This window comes from Balaenoptera musculus, chromosome 9 (genome assembly GCF_009873245.2).
Source record: "Balaenoptera musculus isolate JJ_BM4_2016_0621 chromosome 9, mBalMus1.pri.v3, whole genome shotgun sequence".
In the NCBI taxonomy this organism is placed as follows: Eukaryota; Metazoa; Chordata; class Mammalia; order Artiodactyla; family Balaenopteridae; genus Balaenoptera; species Balaenoptera musculus.
This window is the reverse complement of record NC_045793.1, coordinates 56795240-56813064: the sequence shown is the minus strand read 5'-3', so window position 1 is coordinate 56813064 and position 17825 is coordinate 56795240. Positions and strand designations below refer to the sequence as shown.

At 35.4% G+C, this 17825-nt stretch overlaps 1 protein-coding gene across 3 annotated transcripts in view; it reads right to left on the bottom strand.

The window, feature by feature from the left end:
* The window catches only part of AKAP9 (A-kinase anchoring protein 9), a 150198-nt gene that overhangs the window by 75168 nt on the left and 57205 nt on the right, over nucleotides 1-17825 (bottom strand). For all 3 annotated transcript variants that reach the window (XM_036863960.1, XM_036863961.1, XM_036863962.1), the window contains exons 13-16: nucleotides 12746-12860; nucleotides 12088-12286; nucleotides 7512-7608; nucleotides 6163-6255 (exon numbers count right to left, since the gene is read on the bottom strand). In XM_036863960.1, coding sequence (XP_036719855.1) covers nucleotides 6163-6255; nucleotides 7512-7608; nucleotides 12088-12286; nucleotides 12746-12860 — 504 coding nt within the window. The remainder of the gene's footprint in view (nucleotides 1-6162; nucleotides 6256-7511; nucleotides 7609-12087; nucleotides 12287-12745; nucleotides 12861-17825) is intronic.

Below are 17825 nucleotides of genomic sequence, written 5' to 3'. Positions count from 1 at the left end.
AACCCAGATTCAAATGGTGAACAAAACCATCTTTCATAAATGAAAAAAAAAATAAAGATATAAAATGAAGACAAAAACAGAGTTTACTCTGAATAGACCATCAATAAAAGAACTTCTAAAGGATGTCCCTTAAAAAGCAGAAAAATGATCCTAGAAGTTAAGGCCTAAGAAAGGATTAGAACATTAAAAAATTTTTTGTAAATATGTGGATAAATCTAAACACTGATAGGTATAAAGCAATAATAACTGCATCTAAATTGTGGAACAAAAAAACACTAGATAGAGATTTGTAATTCCAGTCAGCATAAAGTAAGCTCACTATGGCCTCTCTCCCACCGACTGCAACTGAAAACTCTGAACAAAATACAAAAGCAAACTACCTGAGAATTCTGAAAAGTAAACAAAAGCAGGGAAATAGCAGAGGGAGTCAAAACTTGGAGAAGAAGAAAAAAAAAAACTTGGAGAAGAAATCTGTATAGAGAGGGTGACACAGAACTTGTGGTCTGAACCTAATTGGGTTGTCTTAGTTTAAAAAAAAAAATTCACAATCTCCACAGGATTATAAGACCTAGAGTCTACAGAACCAAATATTCAGAATGTTCAACATACAATTCAGAATTAGATGACATATACTTTGTTGTATATCAAAATTGTTGCCAGGAGATACACTCTAAAAAAACCAAACAAACGCTAAAGGACGTTTTTCAGGCTGAAGGGAAATAACACCAAAGGGAAACAAAGTGTGAAAAACAGCAGAATACAACATTCTTTTCAAGTATGCATGGAGTATTCAACCAGATAGAACATATTTGGGGCAAGAAATTTAAATGAAATGAAATCATACAAGGTATGCCCAACCATGAAGAAATTAAAAAATATTATATTAATCAAATCAATCAATAGGAAGATATCTGAAAATCCCAAAGATATGGATATGAAACAACGTATTTCTAAATAACCTATGAATCAAAAAGGAGGTCAAAAGAGAAAGAAAAGATTTGGATTGAATGAAAATTTGTGGAATGCAGCTTAAAGAAAAACTTAAAGGGAAACTTATAGCATTAGATGCATATATTGGAAAAGAAGAAAGGTCTTTTAGGAAACTGGAAAAAGAGCAAATTAAACCCAAAGCAAACAGAAACAAGCAAAAAATAAAGAACCACCACCAATGAAAATAAAACAAAAACCATTTAAAAAACCCCAAAAGCTGGATCCTTGGAAATATCAATATAATCAATAAACTTCTAGCTACACTGACAAGGAAAAAAGTGAGAAAGTACAGATAACATTCAGATCCCATAGCCATTAAATGATAAAGGGATACTATAAACAGCTCTACCAACAGTAAATTCAACAGCTTAGATGAAATGGACCAATTCCTTGAGTGACACAAACTACCAAAGCTCACTCTAAAATAAATACATCACCTGAAAATAACAAAATCTATTAAAGAAACTGAATTCAGTTAAAAAAAAAAAAAAACTTCCAACAAGGTAAACTCTAGGCCCAGTAAGATTCATTATCTAATTCTACAAAATATTTAAGTCTGAAATAATACCAGTACAACATAAATTCTTCCTGAAAATAGAAGAAGAGGGAATATATTTCAGCATTTTATAAGACCAGAATTATCCTAATATCAAAACCAAAGACATTATAAGAAAATAAAGCTAAGGATAACATTCCTCATGAAAACAGAATACAAATATTCTTTTTTTCTTGGCCACACCATGTAGCTTGTGGGATCCTAGTTCCCCACCAGGGACTGAACCTGGGAATTCCCCAGACAAACAGTCTTGGCAAAGTATTATTAAATATTGTAGAACCCAACAATATAAAATGGAGGAGACTGGCTCCAAAGGGACATGAAAACACTTTGGAGGTGATGGAAATGTTTTAAATCTTGATTGTGGTGTTGGTTTCATACATGGAAACATTAGTTAAAATTCACTAAATTTTGCACTTATAATTAGGGAATGTAAATTTCATGTAAATTACACCTCTATAAGGATGATTACAAGCAAACAACAAAAAACCTGACCATATGTTAAGTCACAAAACAAACTTTTGAAATTCTGAAAAACTGGTATCATAAAGATCACTTTCTTTTGTATATTTAGATTAGAAATGGATAACAAATAATGAAAAGAACTGTGTGGTTTGAAACAAACAAACAAATAACAGACTCAACTACCTTGTAATTCTCTCCTTTCTATTCACCACCATACCATCTAACCAAATTTCACCTGTGTTTACAATTAACTCTGCCTACTCTGTGCCTGTGTAGCTGAACTTAATTGAGGAGAAAAATAAAAAACCAAGCTGACTGGTCTCATTTTAAATTCACAACCACTACCGTTGAAATGAGCCATTAGTGATACTGGGTGCAATTTCCCTTGTCTTTTCCATTTCTTATTCCTCCTCTTAGCCCTTTGTTTTCTTGTTTTCTCCTTAAAGCTCCAACATCTTCTCTTCCTTTCTCATTCTCAGGTGCCGACTTTGCTTTTTATTTTACTGAGAAAACAGAAGCAATCAGAAAAGGACTTCCACAGTCTCCAAATACTGCATCTGAAAACATACCTGAATCATGAGTCAAATATTCTTACCTTCCTTCCTGTTTTAATGGATTAAACTACCATGCTCCTATCTAATGGCAGCTTTTCAGGGGATTGCATCTCTTCTCATCTACTCAAGGACATTGCTCCAGCAACTGTTCCTCTCTCTCTTTAATCAGCTATTTTTTTCCCTTTCTCCTCAATCACTTCTATTAGCATAGAAATACGATGTGATATCCTTCATCTTAAACAAAAACAAACCAGCAACAACAAAAATCCACTACTTGACTCCCTACATCACCCTTTAGCTACCACTGTACTTCTCGCCTCCTCTTTCAAGTAAGACAAAATAATTCCTCATTCTTCTTCTTCACTCTCTCTCAAATCCAATGTAATCAGTATGTCTTTACCATCCCATCAAATGTGTTCTTGTGAAAGCCACCAATGATTTCACATCGTAAAATCCAATGATTTATTTGCACTTCTAATCTTTCTTGACTTACCAGAAACATCTGACACAGTTTAATACATTCTCTTCTTGATACACTTTTATTATTGGCTTCTGTGATGCAATCTTTTGTCCTTTGCATATTTAATTTACCACTCTTTCTTCACCTCCTTTGTTCTTCCTCATTTCTCTGACCTCTAAACATCGGTACTGGGCTTCCCTGGTGGCACAGTGGTTAAGAATCCGCCTGCCAATGCAGGGGACACAGGTTCGAGCCCTGGTCCGGGAAGATCCCACATGCCGTGAAGCAACTAAGCTTGTGCACCGTAACTACTGAGCCTGTGCTCTAGAGCCCATGCTCTGCAATAAGAGAAGCCACCGCAACAAGAAGCCCACGCACCACAACGAAGAGTAGCCCTCACTCACTGCAACTAGAGAAAGCCCGTGCACAGCAACGAAGACCCAATGCAGCCAAAATTAAATAAATAAATTAAAAACAAAAAGAAAAGAAAAGCATTAAACATTGGCATTCTCTAGGCTCAGTTCCCAGGCCCCTGCTCTATTTACACTCACTATATTAATATTTTTCAATATTTTTCACTGCAACCATGGTAAACATACACATACAACAACAATAAAAAAAATTTTATATTGTGACCCAAAGCATACATAGGTACTTGTGTGTATATGTTTTATATAATTGAACTTTTCCATTAATATTAAAATCCTGGTCCCAAACCAATAAATTGATTTCATGACTTAAAAAGAAATTATATCTCACAGCTTGAAAAACACTAGATACTAACTAGATACTAACTACTGTATTTACATGTCTATTTTTATCTTAGTTCCTGAACTCTAGGTTTATATATCCAATCACTTCCTTAACACTTATATTTACACATTTAATAAGTGTTTTGCATTTAACGGGAAAGCTGAATCTTTAAGTCACCCACTCCTCTCCAAAAACTACTCCTTTGCGTTCCTTTTCATCCTACATCCAACACGTAAGTAAACAGTAACTCCATTCTTCCATTTGCTTAGGTCAAATTACCTGTAGTATTATCTTCCCTTGAAGGGCAAATCCTTGCCCCTCTTTCCCTGTATTTCTTCTTCTTGTATCTAGTTACATCTGCTGAGGAGATAAATCTGTACCAGGACTTCACAATATTTCTCCAAATGGAACCCATGAATACTGAGGTGGCAGGACTGAATCAAACCATCCTCCAACTCGGCAAAGCTGGCAGTTGGGCAGGTGACCTTCACACTCTTGCCAGTTCTCCCTGGACACCTCTTGAAGACATCCACTGGAGAACTGTGGACTTTTTCTTTTGCATCCCACTTTCTTAAAAGGTGCTCAATCTGTTATCTTAACAATTCACTCTCTCACTTCCATCTGGATTCTCCCCTAATGTCACTTCAGAAGTGAGGCCTTCTGTGATTACCCTATATAAAATAACACCATCTCACTCCCCATGGAATTTCCTGGTCCTATTACCCTGGTTCATTTTTTTCTTCATAGTATTTACTACCATCTGTATATTGTCTATTTTCACCAACTAGAATGTAAGGTCTATAGGAGTAATGATTTCATCTCTTTTTCCTCTGTTATACTCTAGCATTCAGAATACTGCCTGGCAGTGAAATGTTAATGAATGTCCATTTTTTCAGTAGTACATATCCAAATCACAGGCTGAATCTAATGTTATCTATGTTGGGAATCACCACCTCTACTGGCTTCTTCATATACCCTGTGCTTTGAAAACAATGTTTCTGTCTTTTTCTATATCGTATGTGAGGGTTATAGGGTAGAGCATAATCCCATCTGTACTAATATAAACCATCTATACTATTCCAGGATCAAGCTGGGCCATCAAATGTCTCTTGGATCACAGTACCTTGGCTGCCTTTGGAACAGTTTTCACTGACCTGTACTTTGGTAATCTGCTATCAGCTTGGATAAATGATGCTTCACAAAACACATTTATATCATCACCATTATCATAGTAGTAAGACTACTTTGAAAATGTCACTTATGAGTCTTTACTATCTTCTAGGTGCCTTATATGTATTAGTTCATTGAATCTTCACAAGAATTACTATTATTTCTATTATTCTCCTCTGTTAACATAGAGGGAGCTGAGATTGAAAACTTAAGTAACTTTCCTAAGATCACAAATCTAGTAAAGCAGAAGAACAAGAATTTAAAGCATGGTAAATCTTATAGCAAACCTCATGTTCTTAACTACTATACTATGATGCTCTGCTATAAACATTTCACTTGAGAAATTTATGTAAAAGGTAAGTACAAAAGAAACCCTGCCAGTCTCTAAAAGAACTAGATAGTGAGAGCTATATAAAAGTGATGGTGCCTCACTTTTTACTGTGAACTAAATATTCAATTCAGATATAGAAGTGAGTAGATCTTTATGGCCCACATACTTCCTTGAGTCTTGACCTCCTCATCTAATTTATGTTTAACCTAATTCCTTATGCATTTCCTGTAAATTCTGTCACTCCTTCCACTTTAAAATGCACATACTCCACTACGATTGTTACATTGGAACAGTTTAAATATTATAAAAAACAAGCAGACAAACTCAGAATTCAACTGTTCCAAAATAAGAACCCAATTAGGTATAAGTATTTTAAAAGAGAATACAGAGACAAAAGAAATGGAATCATAATGGTATACTAGGTGATATGCTTGGTGTTCAGGAGATTACAAGAATAGCTCTGGGCATAGCAGCCAAGAGCATCTACAGTCATTAACATCACAATAACTTCTCTGGGAGGAGGTAGGCAAAGGTAAAACATAAAAGACCAAGCACTTTTCTCATTTCCTACCATATCCCCCACCTTTAAGGAAGGCCGAACTCCTTCCTATGGTACTACTCACACGGTAACAAATTTATAACTCTGAAAAGTTTCTAATTGCTATTCTACATCAAGAGAAGAAAGCGTTTCTTAAAGAAAAATTCACAGAACATTCCACTCAAAGGCAATTGTGGTTAATACCAGTATCTGATAACTTAAATGAGCTATGTATAAAATTTACAACAAAGAATAAAGTGCATTACCACCAATAAAACATATGTTTTTTGAAGGCTAAAGGGGAATACAGACCACAATAGCCTTCCAAATAAACTATAAACTTACCTTAGCTACTTCTTCTTCTAATCGTTCTTGGTACTGTTTTTCCAGCAACTTAACCATATTTGTTTCCTGTTTCACTCCAAATTCACCAGAAAACTAAATTAAAAAGCAAAGTATGACATATTTATTTACACTAATTATACACCACTTATTTTTAAACTTCTACTCTCAAATATCTTCAAAAGATTACTATTTTTTAGAAAGCTTCTGAAAATTTTTAATAAATAAATTTCTGCTCCCTTAATTAAAAACAATAATTCTAGTGAATAATTCTAGTGTACAATTCTACTAAATAATTGTACTTACTATTGTGAACTTAACAAAGAGGCAAAGTGAGAAATATATTTACAATTACTAACACACAGTTCTAGAGTGGGGAAAAGATACTTCTTAAATATAATTAATAAGATGTGCATGTATTTAATTTTAAGTAATGTTAACAGTGGCTATCTTTGCTGACATTATAAACAAATTTCTTTTCTTCTTGGTACTTATTAATAGTATCCAGTTTTCTACAAATACAAATTACTTTTATAAACAGAAAAAAAAAGAATGGTTATTTAAATGTAAACATGTTCTTGGCAAGAAAGTACTTTTTTATTTACCAATTATCTGAATGTCATCCAAACAGATATTCCATGTGGGATGAATGTGGAAGAATTGAGAATGTGGCCAATGTCTCTCTTCTATATCCAGAATGAGAGAGGGCAATGATCTTTTTCTGTAGGACTTAAGAACTAAAAATTTACTGAGTGAAGATCAGGGTTTTACAGTTATGTTTGAGAAAAGTGGCCACAAATTGGGAATATATACAGTGCTGAGGAGAGGCAAAAGGTGGTTTAGCTAAATGAGATATACTGTAAAAGATGAGGGGCTTTTCTATAGCATATGGCCTGTGCTGAAGAAAGCCTCATCCAATGTCCCAGCCCTAGCACACTGAATTTTGGGAATTCCTAAATACTATTCTAGAGACAGCCTAGTTCAACTCCCCATGGTAGGAAGGAAAGCTGTTTCTCTTTTCTGAAACTAATTTGTTATAAAGTTCAGGGCACTGAAACTAATTTGTAATACACCCTATGTCATATAAAACAAGACAAAGTTTAAACTAGAACATATTTAGGGGGAAAAAACACCTCTTAATTTCAACTTTCTTGTGTTTTTCCTATGCTATGAAAGTACATCAAATTTCTTCACTTACATATTCTTCTGGGTCTTTCATATAAGGTATTATCCTCATATTTACTATACTTAATTCTTAGCAACTATTTACTGGATAATTATTAAACCACAGACATAAAAATGACAGTAACAAAAATAAAATCAGTGTACATAACAGTTTAAAAATATAATACCTCTGTTGCACCATCAATGTTCTGTTTTATACAACTTCCAGGGTATACTGTTTTCTGTACATCAGATTCAGTAATTACCATTGAATCAATGGAAAAGCTAAAAATAAATAAAAGAGGATGAAAGAATTAGCGTTGTGTGTAAATTTTACTGTTAGTCCAAATTTACAGCATGCATAAAATGTGTATTGGGGCAATGGAAACAAGAATGACAGGTCAAGAGTTACAGGTATTGTAACTTAAGTCATATTTTTGACTGATTAAAAATAAAGCAGCAGAATTAAATGACAGAATATTTTAACAGATTACCCCTGAATTTTATGCCATTGTATAAAGTCTACTACAAAAGCATGACATGGAGCTCTTTGTAAGTATTAACATTTTTTAAAAGTTACCTATGCTATTATTGAGTAAAAAAGTTTATAAAATCTCATTTTTATTAAAAATTTACACACACACACAGAAAAAAGTCTGAAAGAATACACATCAAAAGTATCACTGATGGGCTTCCCTGGTGGTGCAGTGGTTAAGAATCCGCCTGCCAATGTAGGGGACACGGGTTCAATCCCTGGTCCAGGAGGATCCCACATGCTGCGGAGCAGCTATGCCCATGCACCACAACTACTGAGCCTGCGCTCTAGAGCCAGCAAGCCACAACTACTGAGCCCACGTGTCAAAACTACTGAAGCCCACGTGCCTAGAGCCCATGCTCCGCAACAAGAGAAGCCACCGCAATGAGGAGCCCGCACACCACAACAAAGAGTAGCCCCCGCTTGCTGCAACTAGAGAAAGCCTGCACGCTGCAACGAAGAAGCAACACAGCCAAATAAATAAATAAATAAATAAATAAGACCTTCATTAAAAAAAAAAAGTAACACTGATTACCTCTAGTGGAATAGGTGGGCAGTGACAATGAGAAAGATTCTTAATTTACACATAACCACTTCTGGAATTTTTTGTTTTTAATCTATTTATGTATCTTTTGGTACTCATGTCCTTATTCTAGATTGTACTGTATTTAGTCATTTCCAAATGTTCACTCTTACAAGTAAAGCTATGGTGTAAATCCTCATAAATATATCTTTGCACACATCTGTAGATGTTTCTACATAAAAAAATCCTATAATTGTTAACATTTAAAATTTTAATATAATGCCATCTTTGAAAAACTTACATTAATTTAACTCCATAATAGTACCATTTAAGTATTTTCTCAAAACTTCAACAACACAGAGTCATAACAGTCTTAAAACTTTCTTAGAACATGTATGTCTTTATTTTTGAGATTACACATTCTTTCAAATGCTACTGGTCGTGAAAGTTTCTTCTGTTGTGACTTGCCTATACATCTTCTATATTCATGTTACATGATCGTAAAAACTCATTTTTCTTGTCTTTATTCTCTGCCCTTTCCTGGTTCTTCTTTCTTATCATTTTGTCTGTTTCCTCATAGTTTCTTGCATACACTATTATGATCCTTTTGTTTCATGTCTTCTTATTTTCATAGCCCATGGAGAATCCTCCTGATTATTTATCCAGCTATAAAGACCCAAACTTCAAAAAAAAAAAAAATGCTGCTTAGTCCACAAGGACTTCAATTCTGTAATTTTATAGCATTTGAAAGTGTTTATCCCAAATTCAAAAAAATAGTCTGGCTAAAACCAAATTCACTGTTCCCATCTTACAAATTAAGGTCCTACCCTCCACCTGTCTGATTTCTCTGTTTATATTAATACATCATAAACCTCCATATTCTCTAGCTCAAACAACACAGGTCATCTTTCGTCTGCTTTGCTCCCAAGATTCCTTCTATTTCAATGTCTCACAGTCAACCCTTCATTTCCATTCCCCCTGGAGCCACTCCAAAAAACATCACTGCAGAAATGTGAAGTGATGGGCACTGAAAAATGCCACAAAGACATGGGTTTATGTTCCAGCGCTTTGGCTGTATCGTCATGTTATATTCCTCAATCATTACTTTAAAAAAATTACTGTTTTGTGAATAAGTATTATTTCAATGATTGGATTGAAGTCCCCTGAGGTAAAGGACCACTTTATACACATCTAAAGTTTCCTCCATGACATCTAGCCAAGTCTCTTCCCAGTCATGGTTTCTTTTAATCCTCACGATCTCAAGGAAGTTTTTATTCCCTAATATTACTTAGACATGTTTACATATCAGCCCAAGACCACATAGCCAGTCAAAGGTCAAATCAGGAGTCAAATGTAGGTCTGTCTGACACTAAAGCTCATGGTTGTTCCAATTCCATACTATATCGCCAAGAGGTTTCTAGTATGACATCACCAAATATTTGTTAAATGAATGACAATTATTTTTCTTAAACTAGTTCAAGTCTATCTTAGGAGAACAGTATATTCTTTATTCAAAAAGTGCTATAGTTGTATCCAAATATGTGATGACATTTAACAAGAAATAGCTATAAATACATGTTCATAGGAGTGAACATGGCAGTCAATAAGACTCATTTTTGCGGGGTGGGAGAAAACTAATGGTTTTAGTTGAAAGGTATTGTTAATACATTTCCAGTGATTATTAGAGAAACTCTAAAAAAGCATGATGAGCTGGCAAAAGCCCAAGTGCAAGAACAGCAAAGTAGGTCTACACTTCCAGAAAACTTCCTTTTCTTCATGCTTTGGAGAGAAAACATCACTAATTAAAGGAAGGAACTTGAAATACTGTAAGTGGTTATTAGAGAGTTCTTGCTATATACCTATTTTCTTTCTTATCAAGAAACCTAAAGTAATAGTTTCCAAATATCAATCTATGGACTGCCTGCATCAGAATTATTTTGTTACAAATACAAATGACCAGAATCCATCTCAAAGCTACTGAATCTAACTCTTCAAATGTAAAATCCAGTAACTGTAATTTCAATAATAACAATGAAAAAATAATAATTTCAAACACTAATAATTTCAAAAACCTCCAATGTTTTTAATGAAGGGTAAAGTTTGGGAACCACTGACCTCAAATTAAATGGAAGCTTTATAAGGCTGTGCTAATGCTGGATAAACAATTCCAAAGCCTACATACAGACCCTGAATAAAAGATGGAGAAACAGAATGCTTCCGAAGAAGTGTGGAAATTCAGTATTTTGTCTCCAAAAAAAACCAAAACAAAACAAAAAAACGCCCTTGTCTTTAGGTTCCAATAACAAGTGCCTATAGAGACATCAGTCTTAGAGCAGCAGAGCCAGTCAAAGTTAGGTTAAATCTCTGAGGACTTTATAGAGCTAGTTAAATACTACAGCACACTTCCCTACTAAATTATAAACTGTTCATTCATTTAACAAGTATTTATTGAGCACCTACTATGCACAGGGAATTATTATAGGGTTTGGGATACAGTGAATAAATAAACAAAAATCCCCTTACAAAGCTTGAACTCCTTCACAGGGGACAGATAACAAAAACAAATAAATAAACCTCCCCTCCAAATATAATATAGACTTGTTTTTATTTTATATAAATACATAGTTTTATATATATAAAACAGTTAATATAGAAAAATGAAGCAGGAAATTCATATACAGAGTTATAAGGGATGATTTTAATTTCAATAGGGTGATCAGGATAGGCCTCATGAGAACATGACATTTGAGTAAAGACCCAAAGGAGGTGAGTGTGTTGGGCATGGAAATACCTAGAGAAATATCATTCCAGGTAGAGGAACAGCAATGAGAGAGAAATTCATAAGGCAGGAGCATACTGACGGTTTGAGTATCTCGAGATTATATGGCTTTACAATAGTAAGTGACAAGCAAGTCTGCAGGAGATAAATTCAGAGATAACAGGGACCCATTATATACGTCCTAGTAAGGCACAGTAAGGACAGATGAGCACTAGAATAGCATGATTTGTCTTAAATTTTAAAAGCAAAGTTTTAGAACTGTGTTGAGAACAAACTTTAAGGAAGAGTTAGAGTAGAAGCAAGGAGATCTATTGTTGCAGTAATCCAAGTGAGACATGATGATGGCAGGGACCAGGGGATGAGAAGTGGTACAGTTTAGATTTATTTTGGAAGTAGAGATAACAGGATTTCTTGATAGACTGGAAGTGAGGTTTGAAAGTGGAGTCACCAGAGATGGAGTTAGATGGCTGCAGAGGAGCAAATTTTGAGGGGAAGATCCAGTTGTATTTTGGACATGGTGAATCTGAACATTAGACAACCAAGTGGAGAAAGTCCAGTATGACTGGAATGATCGTATCTTATATTCTTTGTGTATTCCCCATATCAAAGTAGCAAAGACTGGGCACACAATAAACAAGTAACATGCACACGGCCTGATTTAACTTAGCATATTCATAACAACAAGCATCTTTATAAAATAAAGGTGTAAGTAAAATTCCTATTATAAAATGTATTTGGTTTACATTAACATTTACTTCACACATTTCAGAGATGAAGAATTATCTCCTGTTCTTATTTCTTGGCAATGCTATAGCCCATCTCTTTCAAGCAAATTTGCTTAATTTACACTTTTTTCTTAAAACAACCATACTATGATTGTTACTAAGCTACAAATACTAGTGAATGAAATTATAAGTAGATGGATACCTTGGCTGAACTGTAAACTCATTAACAGCTTGTAGCCTTTCCTGCAAAGAATGAATCTCTGCCCCATAGTTTTCTTCAGTTTCTTTCAGTTGCTGCTGCAAAGAGGATACGAGGTTTTCTAATTCTTGAACTTGTCCTTCAAGTTGTTTAATTTTTTCGGTATCTTGCAGAGCAGATAACTTGCTTTTATGACAAACATCTGAGTTACATGAATGGAAGAAAATGCACATTTCAATACAGATTTCTTAGTGAAATACCACAATCACTGTTTTGAATGTGCAGAGAATATTAATTCTTCTTTGAAAAATGTTTTTTAGTAGTAATAACTCAGGTATCCATTTAAACTCATTTAGACTGAGTACAAGAAAACATGAATAGTATAATTCAAGATCATTTCTTCTATCTTCATGGCTGCAGTACCCCTAAAACTACCAATTTTATGTCTTTAAATTGAAGATAATTTATAACCAGAGAATGTAAGAAGTGGGAAGACATGAGTAGTCTAAATCTTTCATTTTAAGGATGAGAAAACTGAGACGAAAGAGGGTTACAGTGAAATGCACAACGCACTAAGTTGTCTCAAATTTTAAAGTAAAAAATCAAATTACTGAGCATTTGGTATAAAAACACCACATTATGGTATATAATCAAAATTTACCAGTGTCTTGAAAATTTGTCATCTGAGGATGGGTTGATAAAAAGTCTGTTTCCTCTTTTGGTAGGTTTTCTTCTGCAAATTCAAGTTTCACATCACCTGTCTGCTGTCCTTGAATCTATTGAAAATAACAGAAGAAAAGCAGTGACATAAATATATGACCCAGGATTGTGAAAACTATATAAAAGCAACTTTACCTTTAAAATGTTTTTTCCAAAATCACCTAAAATTGTGACATTCTAATACAAATACTTTCCCTTCCAAGTTATTCCATGCTCTCTTTTGACACAGTGACTCACATCCCATTCCCTTCACAGCACTGATATTATATTAGTAAACATAATGTTCTTTCATAACCAGAAGGAATTTCATTTTACTATAAAAATAGAAGCTGCACAGAATTTTGGTATAAAGTTCATAATAACATTTAAAGTATGACTTGATCTCTGAAATTTCAACTCATACACAGTAAATTTTATATTATCAATACTTAATAACATACCTGCTATTAATCTCTGGATATAACCTACATACAACCAGGTAGCTGACAAATGTATGCTGTTCTTTATACAAAAGGAAGGAAAAGAGCAAAACCAGATAAACCTCAGCTTATTTCCTTAACTATTAAAACTAGGCAGCAATATGTCAGATGTGTGTGTATTAATTTAGTCATTCCTCAAATATTTAATAATCAGTCTACTATGTGGCCAGTATTGTGACAAGGGAGAGTAAGAATATAAAAAGAGTAAAAAAAAAAAAAAAAAAAGTATATCTGCCCTCACAGAATTCATCAACTAATTGGGGAAGTAAAATCAAACAATTAGAGAAGCATTAAATTATAATGTTTGACTAAAGGGCAATAACAGAAGAAAGACTGATGTGGGTCTAAGTAATTATGGAGGAAGTCAAATTTGATTTGGGCCTCCATCATTTCGGGCAATGATTAGGAAAGTTTACATGGAAGAAAGAATAAGAGCATTTGTGAAAGAATGACCTGCTGTAAGTAGTGAAGACAATGATCTTGAGGGACGGGGGAAATTGCACTAGATAAATAAGACAGGTATAAAGAGCATTGTAAAAGCAAGGGATGAGTTTGGACTTGCTACACTAGATGAACAAAGGATACTGTAGAAGGAGGTGAGCAACAGGATAAAAGCTATTTCCCATGAAGGCTATTTCAGTTGGTACTACTCTTATCATGTCCTCTACCCCACTCCTACCCGCTGTGTACATTTCAACCAAGGATCTTGCCTCCTACTTCCTAGAAAAAATAAAGCCCATCAGGTAAATACTTCAGTTTACAGCTCAACCTTTCTATATTGTCACTTAATTCATTCAGCAAACATACAGTAAGCCTTTACCGTGTGCTAAACAAAGCACTGTGCTAAGAAGAGGAAATGAAAATAAAGAGAAGACTTCCTGATTCTGAAGGGTTTAGTGGGGTTTAGTCTAGTGGAAGAGGCAGAAGAGTAAACAATTATAATAACATGAAAAGTAATGTAATACAAATGAACCTTTGTACAAGGAGCTATGGAACAGGAAAGAAAGGAAGGTAATCAAGTATTTAAAATAATGGAGAAAGGTAAGTGCAAAAAAATTAAAAGTACAGATATTAAGAGAATGGAGGAAGAAATTTCTAGTCTAGGAGGATCAGTAAAGAAGATGACACAAAGGGTAATCTGGGATGAAGTGAGAGAGTGGCATGGACATATATACACTACCAAACGTACTAGCTAGTGGGAAGCACCCTCAGCACAGGGAGATCAGCTCAGTGCTTTGTGACCACCTAGAGGGGTGGAATAGGGAGGGTGGGAGGGAGGAAGATGCAAGAGGGAAGAGATATGGGGATATATGTATATGTATAGCTGATTCACTTTGTTATAAAGCAGGAACTAACACAACAATGTAAAGCAACTATACTCCAATAAAGATGTTTAAAGAAAAAAAAAAGTGACACAAAAGAAATAACATTTGAACCAACTGGAATTATAAGTAGGAATACACTAAGCAAATCGGAGGGGGAAGGGCAGTGTTAGACAGAAAGAACAGCATGCAAAAAAGCCCCAGGGGTCTGAAAGATATGGGTGCATTTTGGAAACTCTAAGTATTTCAATATGGCTAAAATGAGGAAGAGGATTAGTAGATGAGGCTAACAGGTTAAGCAGTGATGTACTGCCAACTGACTCATCCCAACCAACCTCTGGGATGCCTCTACAGTTGTAGCCAACTTGCTGGGATAAAATGTGAAATTCACTTTTTTATCTATTGTGCAGAAAAGAGTTAACACGGAAGTTGTGAGATTTCTATCTCTTTAAAAAGGCCTGCTTACAAGTCTGGCCCTTGGCTGGCATCTGGAAACTTAGCTGGTAAACGGTTCTCTACACTAATATAAAAGTTTCCCTAAATTGTAAGAGAGTCTCATGCCTGGACTGTACAAGCAATATGGTTTATGCTGAACACATGCTTTCTTTCTGGAAGTCTGAATTTGGTATGTTCTGGCAGAGGATGCCTATCTGACTGACACCTGATTAAAAAAAACTACGGTTTCCTAGGCTTAGGTGAGCTTCCTTAGTAGTCAAAACTTAGCACGTATCGTCACAACTGCTAGAGGAATGAAGTGTGTCTTCCTGTGACTCCACTAGGAGAGAATTTTAGAAGTTTGTGCCTATTTCCTCCAGACTTTGCCCCATGCTCCTTTTCAAACCTTTATGGGGCTGATTTTGCTCTGTATCCTTTTGCTGTAATAAATCTTAGCCTTGAGTACAACTATTATGTTGAATCCTGTGAGTTCTTCTGGTGAACCACTGAACTGAGGAGTGGTCTTAGGGACCCTCAGCACACCCATACTCTGCCTTATTATACAGACACGTAAGGTGTAAGTTTCACTGATACAGGGAATGAAAAAAATAATGAGTTGTCTTGGTCTTGTTCCTCTCCTTTTACTTCCACATCAACTGACTACCAAATTCTTTAGGTCCTTCCTTAAAATATCTTATGAATCGTCCCTTCTTATTTCCTACCTCCCACTGCCACCAGATTAATCTCCCTAAAAGTTCAACTTCATGATGTCTAGACCATGATCACAAATCTCCAACAGCTTTTTTTTTTTTTTAATTTTATAGCTACTTTATTTATTTATTTATTTTTGGCTGTGTTGGGTCTTCGTTTCTGTGCGAGGGCTTTCTCTAGTTGCGGCAAGTGGGGGCCACTCTTCATCGCGGTGCGGGGACCGCTCTTCATCGCGGTGCGCGGGCCTTTCACTATCGCGGCCCCTCCCGTTGCGGGGCACAGGCTCCAGACGCGCAGGCTCAGTAGTTGTGGCTCACAGGCCCAGCTGCTCCGTGGCATGTGGGATCTTCCCAGACCAGGGCTCGAACCCGTGTCCCCTGCATTAGCAGGCAGATTCTCAACCACTGCGCCACCAGGGAAGCCCCATCCAACAGCTTTTTAATGTCCACAAAAGTGTCACCAAGCATTCAAAGTTTGGTACAGTCTAACCTCTCTAATCTTAAAGTCCATTACTCTCCAAGCAATATGTCCCTAATATATCGCACTTACACCTCCAAGACTTTTATCATATCACCTCTTCCACCTGGAATGCTATTCCCCTTCCCCTTCCTTACCTAAACCTACACATTTTTCATGGTCCAATTCAAGTCCCACTTCCTCCAAGAATTCTTCCTTAATTATTTGCACCCATACTCATCTACATATTTGCTTAATTCCAAAAGTACTTGGCTTTTATTTTATTTTTTATTTTTTTGGCTGCACCTTGCAGCACGTAGATTGGAGTTCCACAACCAGGGATCGAACCCATGCCCCTTACAGTGGAAGCATGGAGTCTTAACCACTGTACTGTCAGAGAAGTCCCAAAAGTACTTCGCTTTTGAACACTAATTAAATGTTGCCTTGGATAACTATTTTATATACATATATATATACATGTACACACATCATATTTCTTGGATTAGCCTATGAAGTCCATCAATTTATAAATTCCTTCCGTCTAGTGACTATTTACACTGTATACTGCTTTATTCCCAGTACACAGTACAACCTAGCATATAATTAGCAAATAAAAATTACTGGCTGATTAAGTGAATGAGAACAAGGTATACATCTTTCATTTCTTTTGTACTCCCTTCAGAGTATATTTCAGTATGACGTGAGATCAGGGGTTAGGGGAGAGAATTGTCTAGGACAATATGATCCTCAAGTTTCTGGTTGAATGTCACTCTTCAAAACTGAGAAGGGAGAGAAGCTGGTTTAAGGGGAAGAAATTAATAAATTCAATTTCAATGTTAATTGAGACATACATAAAGGATACTCGAGTAGAGATATCCAATTAGATATACGACTCTGCAGCTCAGGAGTAAGAACTGACTAGACACAGAGATCTGGAAGCCATGAAGTGAATGAAGGCAGCATACAGCATAATTAGCAGATCAAGCGCAGATTCTTGGTGACTATAAATGGGTGGGCAAAACCCACAATGAAGGCTTAAAAAGCCACAGAATTGAAGTCACAGAAGCTAAGAGAAGAAAATATCCTAAGAAAGTAGCTAATACTACAAAATAAAAAAATAACAGAATTAAAAAGAAAACTAGTTCAAGATACACTGAGCATGTGTTTATACCTAGTTGCAAAGTAGAAGTCTGACTTTAATTCTAGGCTACAGAAGTATTCTTTTGGGTACCAAACAGTTTTTCTTGTTTTTTTTTCCTTCCTAATTGTTTCCCAATTAGGAAAAAAAAAAAAAAAACCTTTTTATTTTTAATACTTCCCAACACTTAAAAAAGCAAAAGACCTCACATAAAATTGATAAACTGAAGGAATAAACAACACTGGGACCTGTTCCTACGTGACAACAACATGTGAAGCTGAGCAGTCTCTGCCCCCTTTAGATGAGGTATGTTTTCTCCAGGTTTCACTTTTCCAGCTTTCACTTGGCCTTCTTCATTTACTTTATGAGCTAAGCTCACGTAGGCATTTATGTTCATGATCTCTGACATATATCTCTCCTCCCTCCCCATGACTCAAAATCATGATGAATCTTTAAAAGGTACAAATTCATAATAAACCA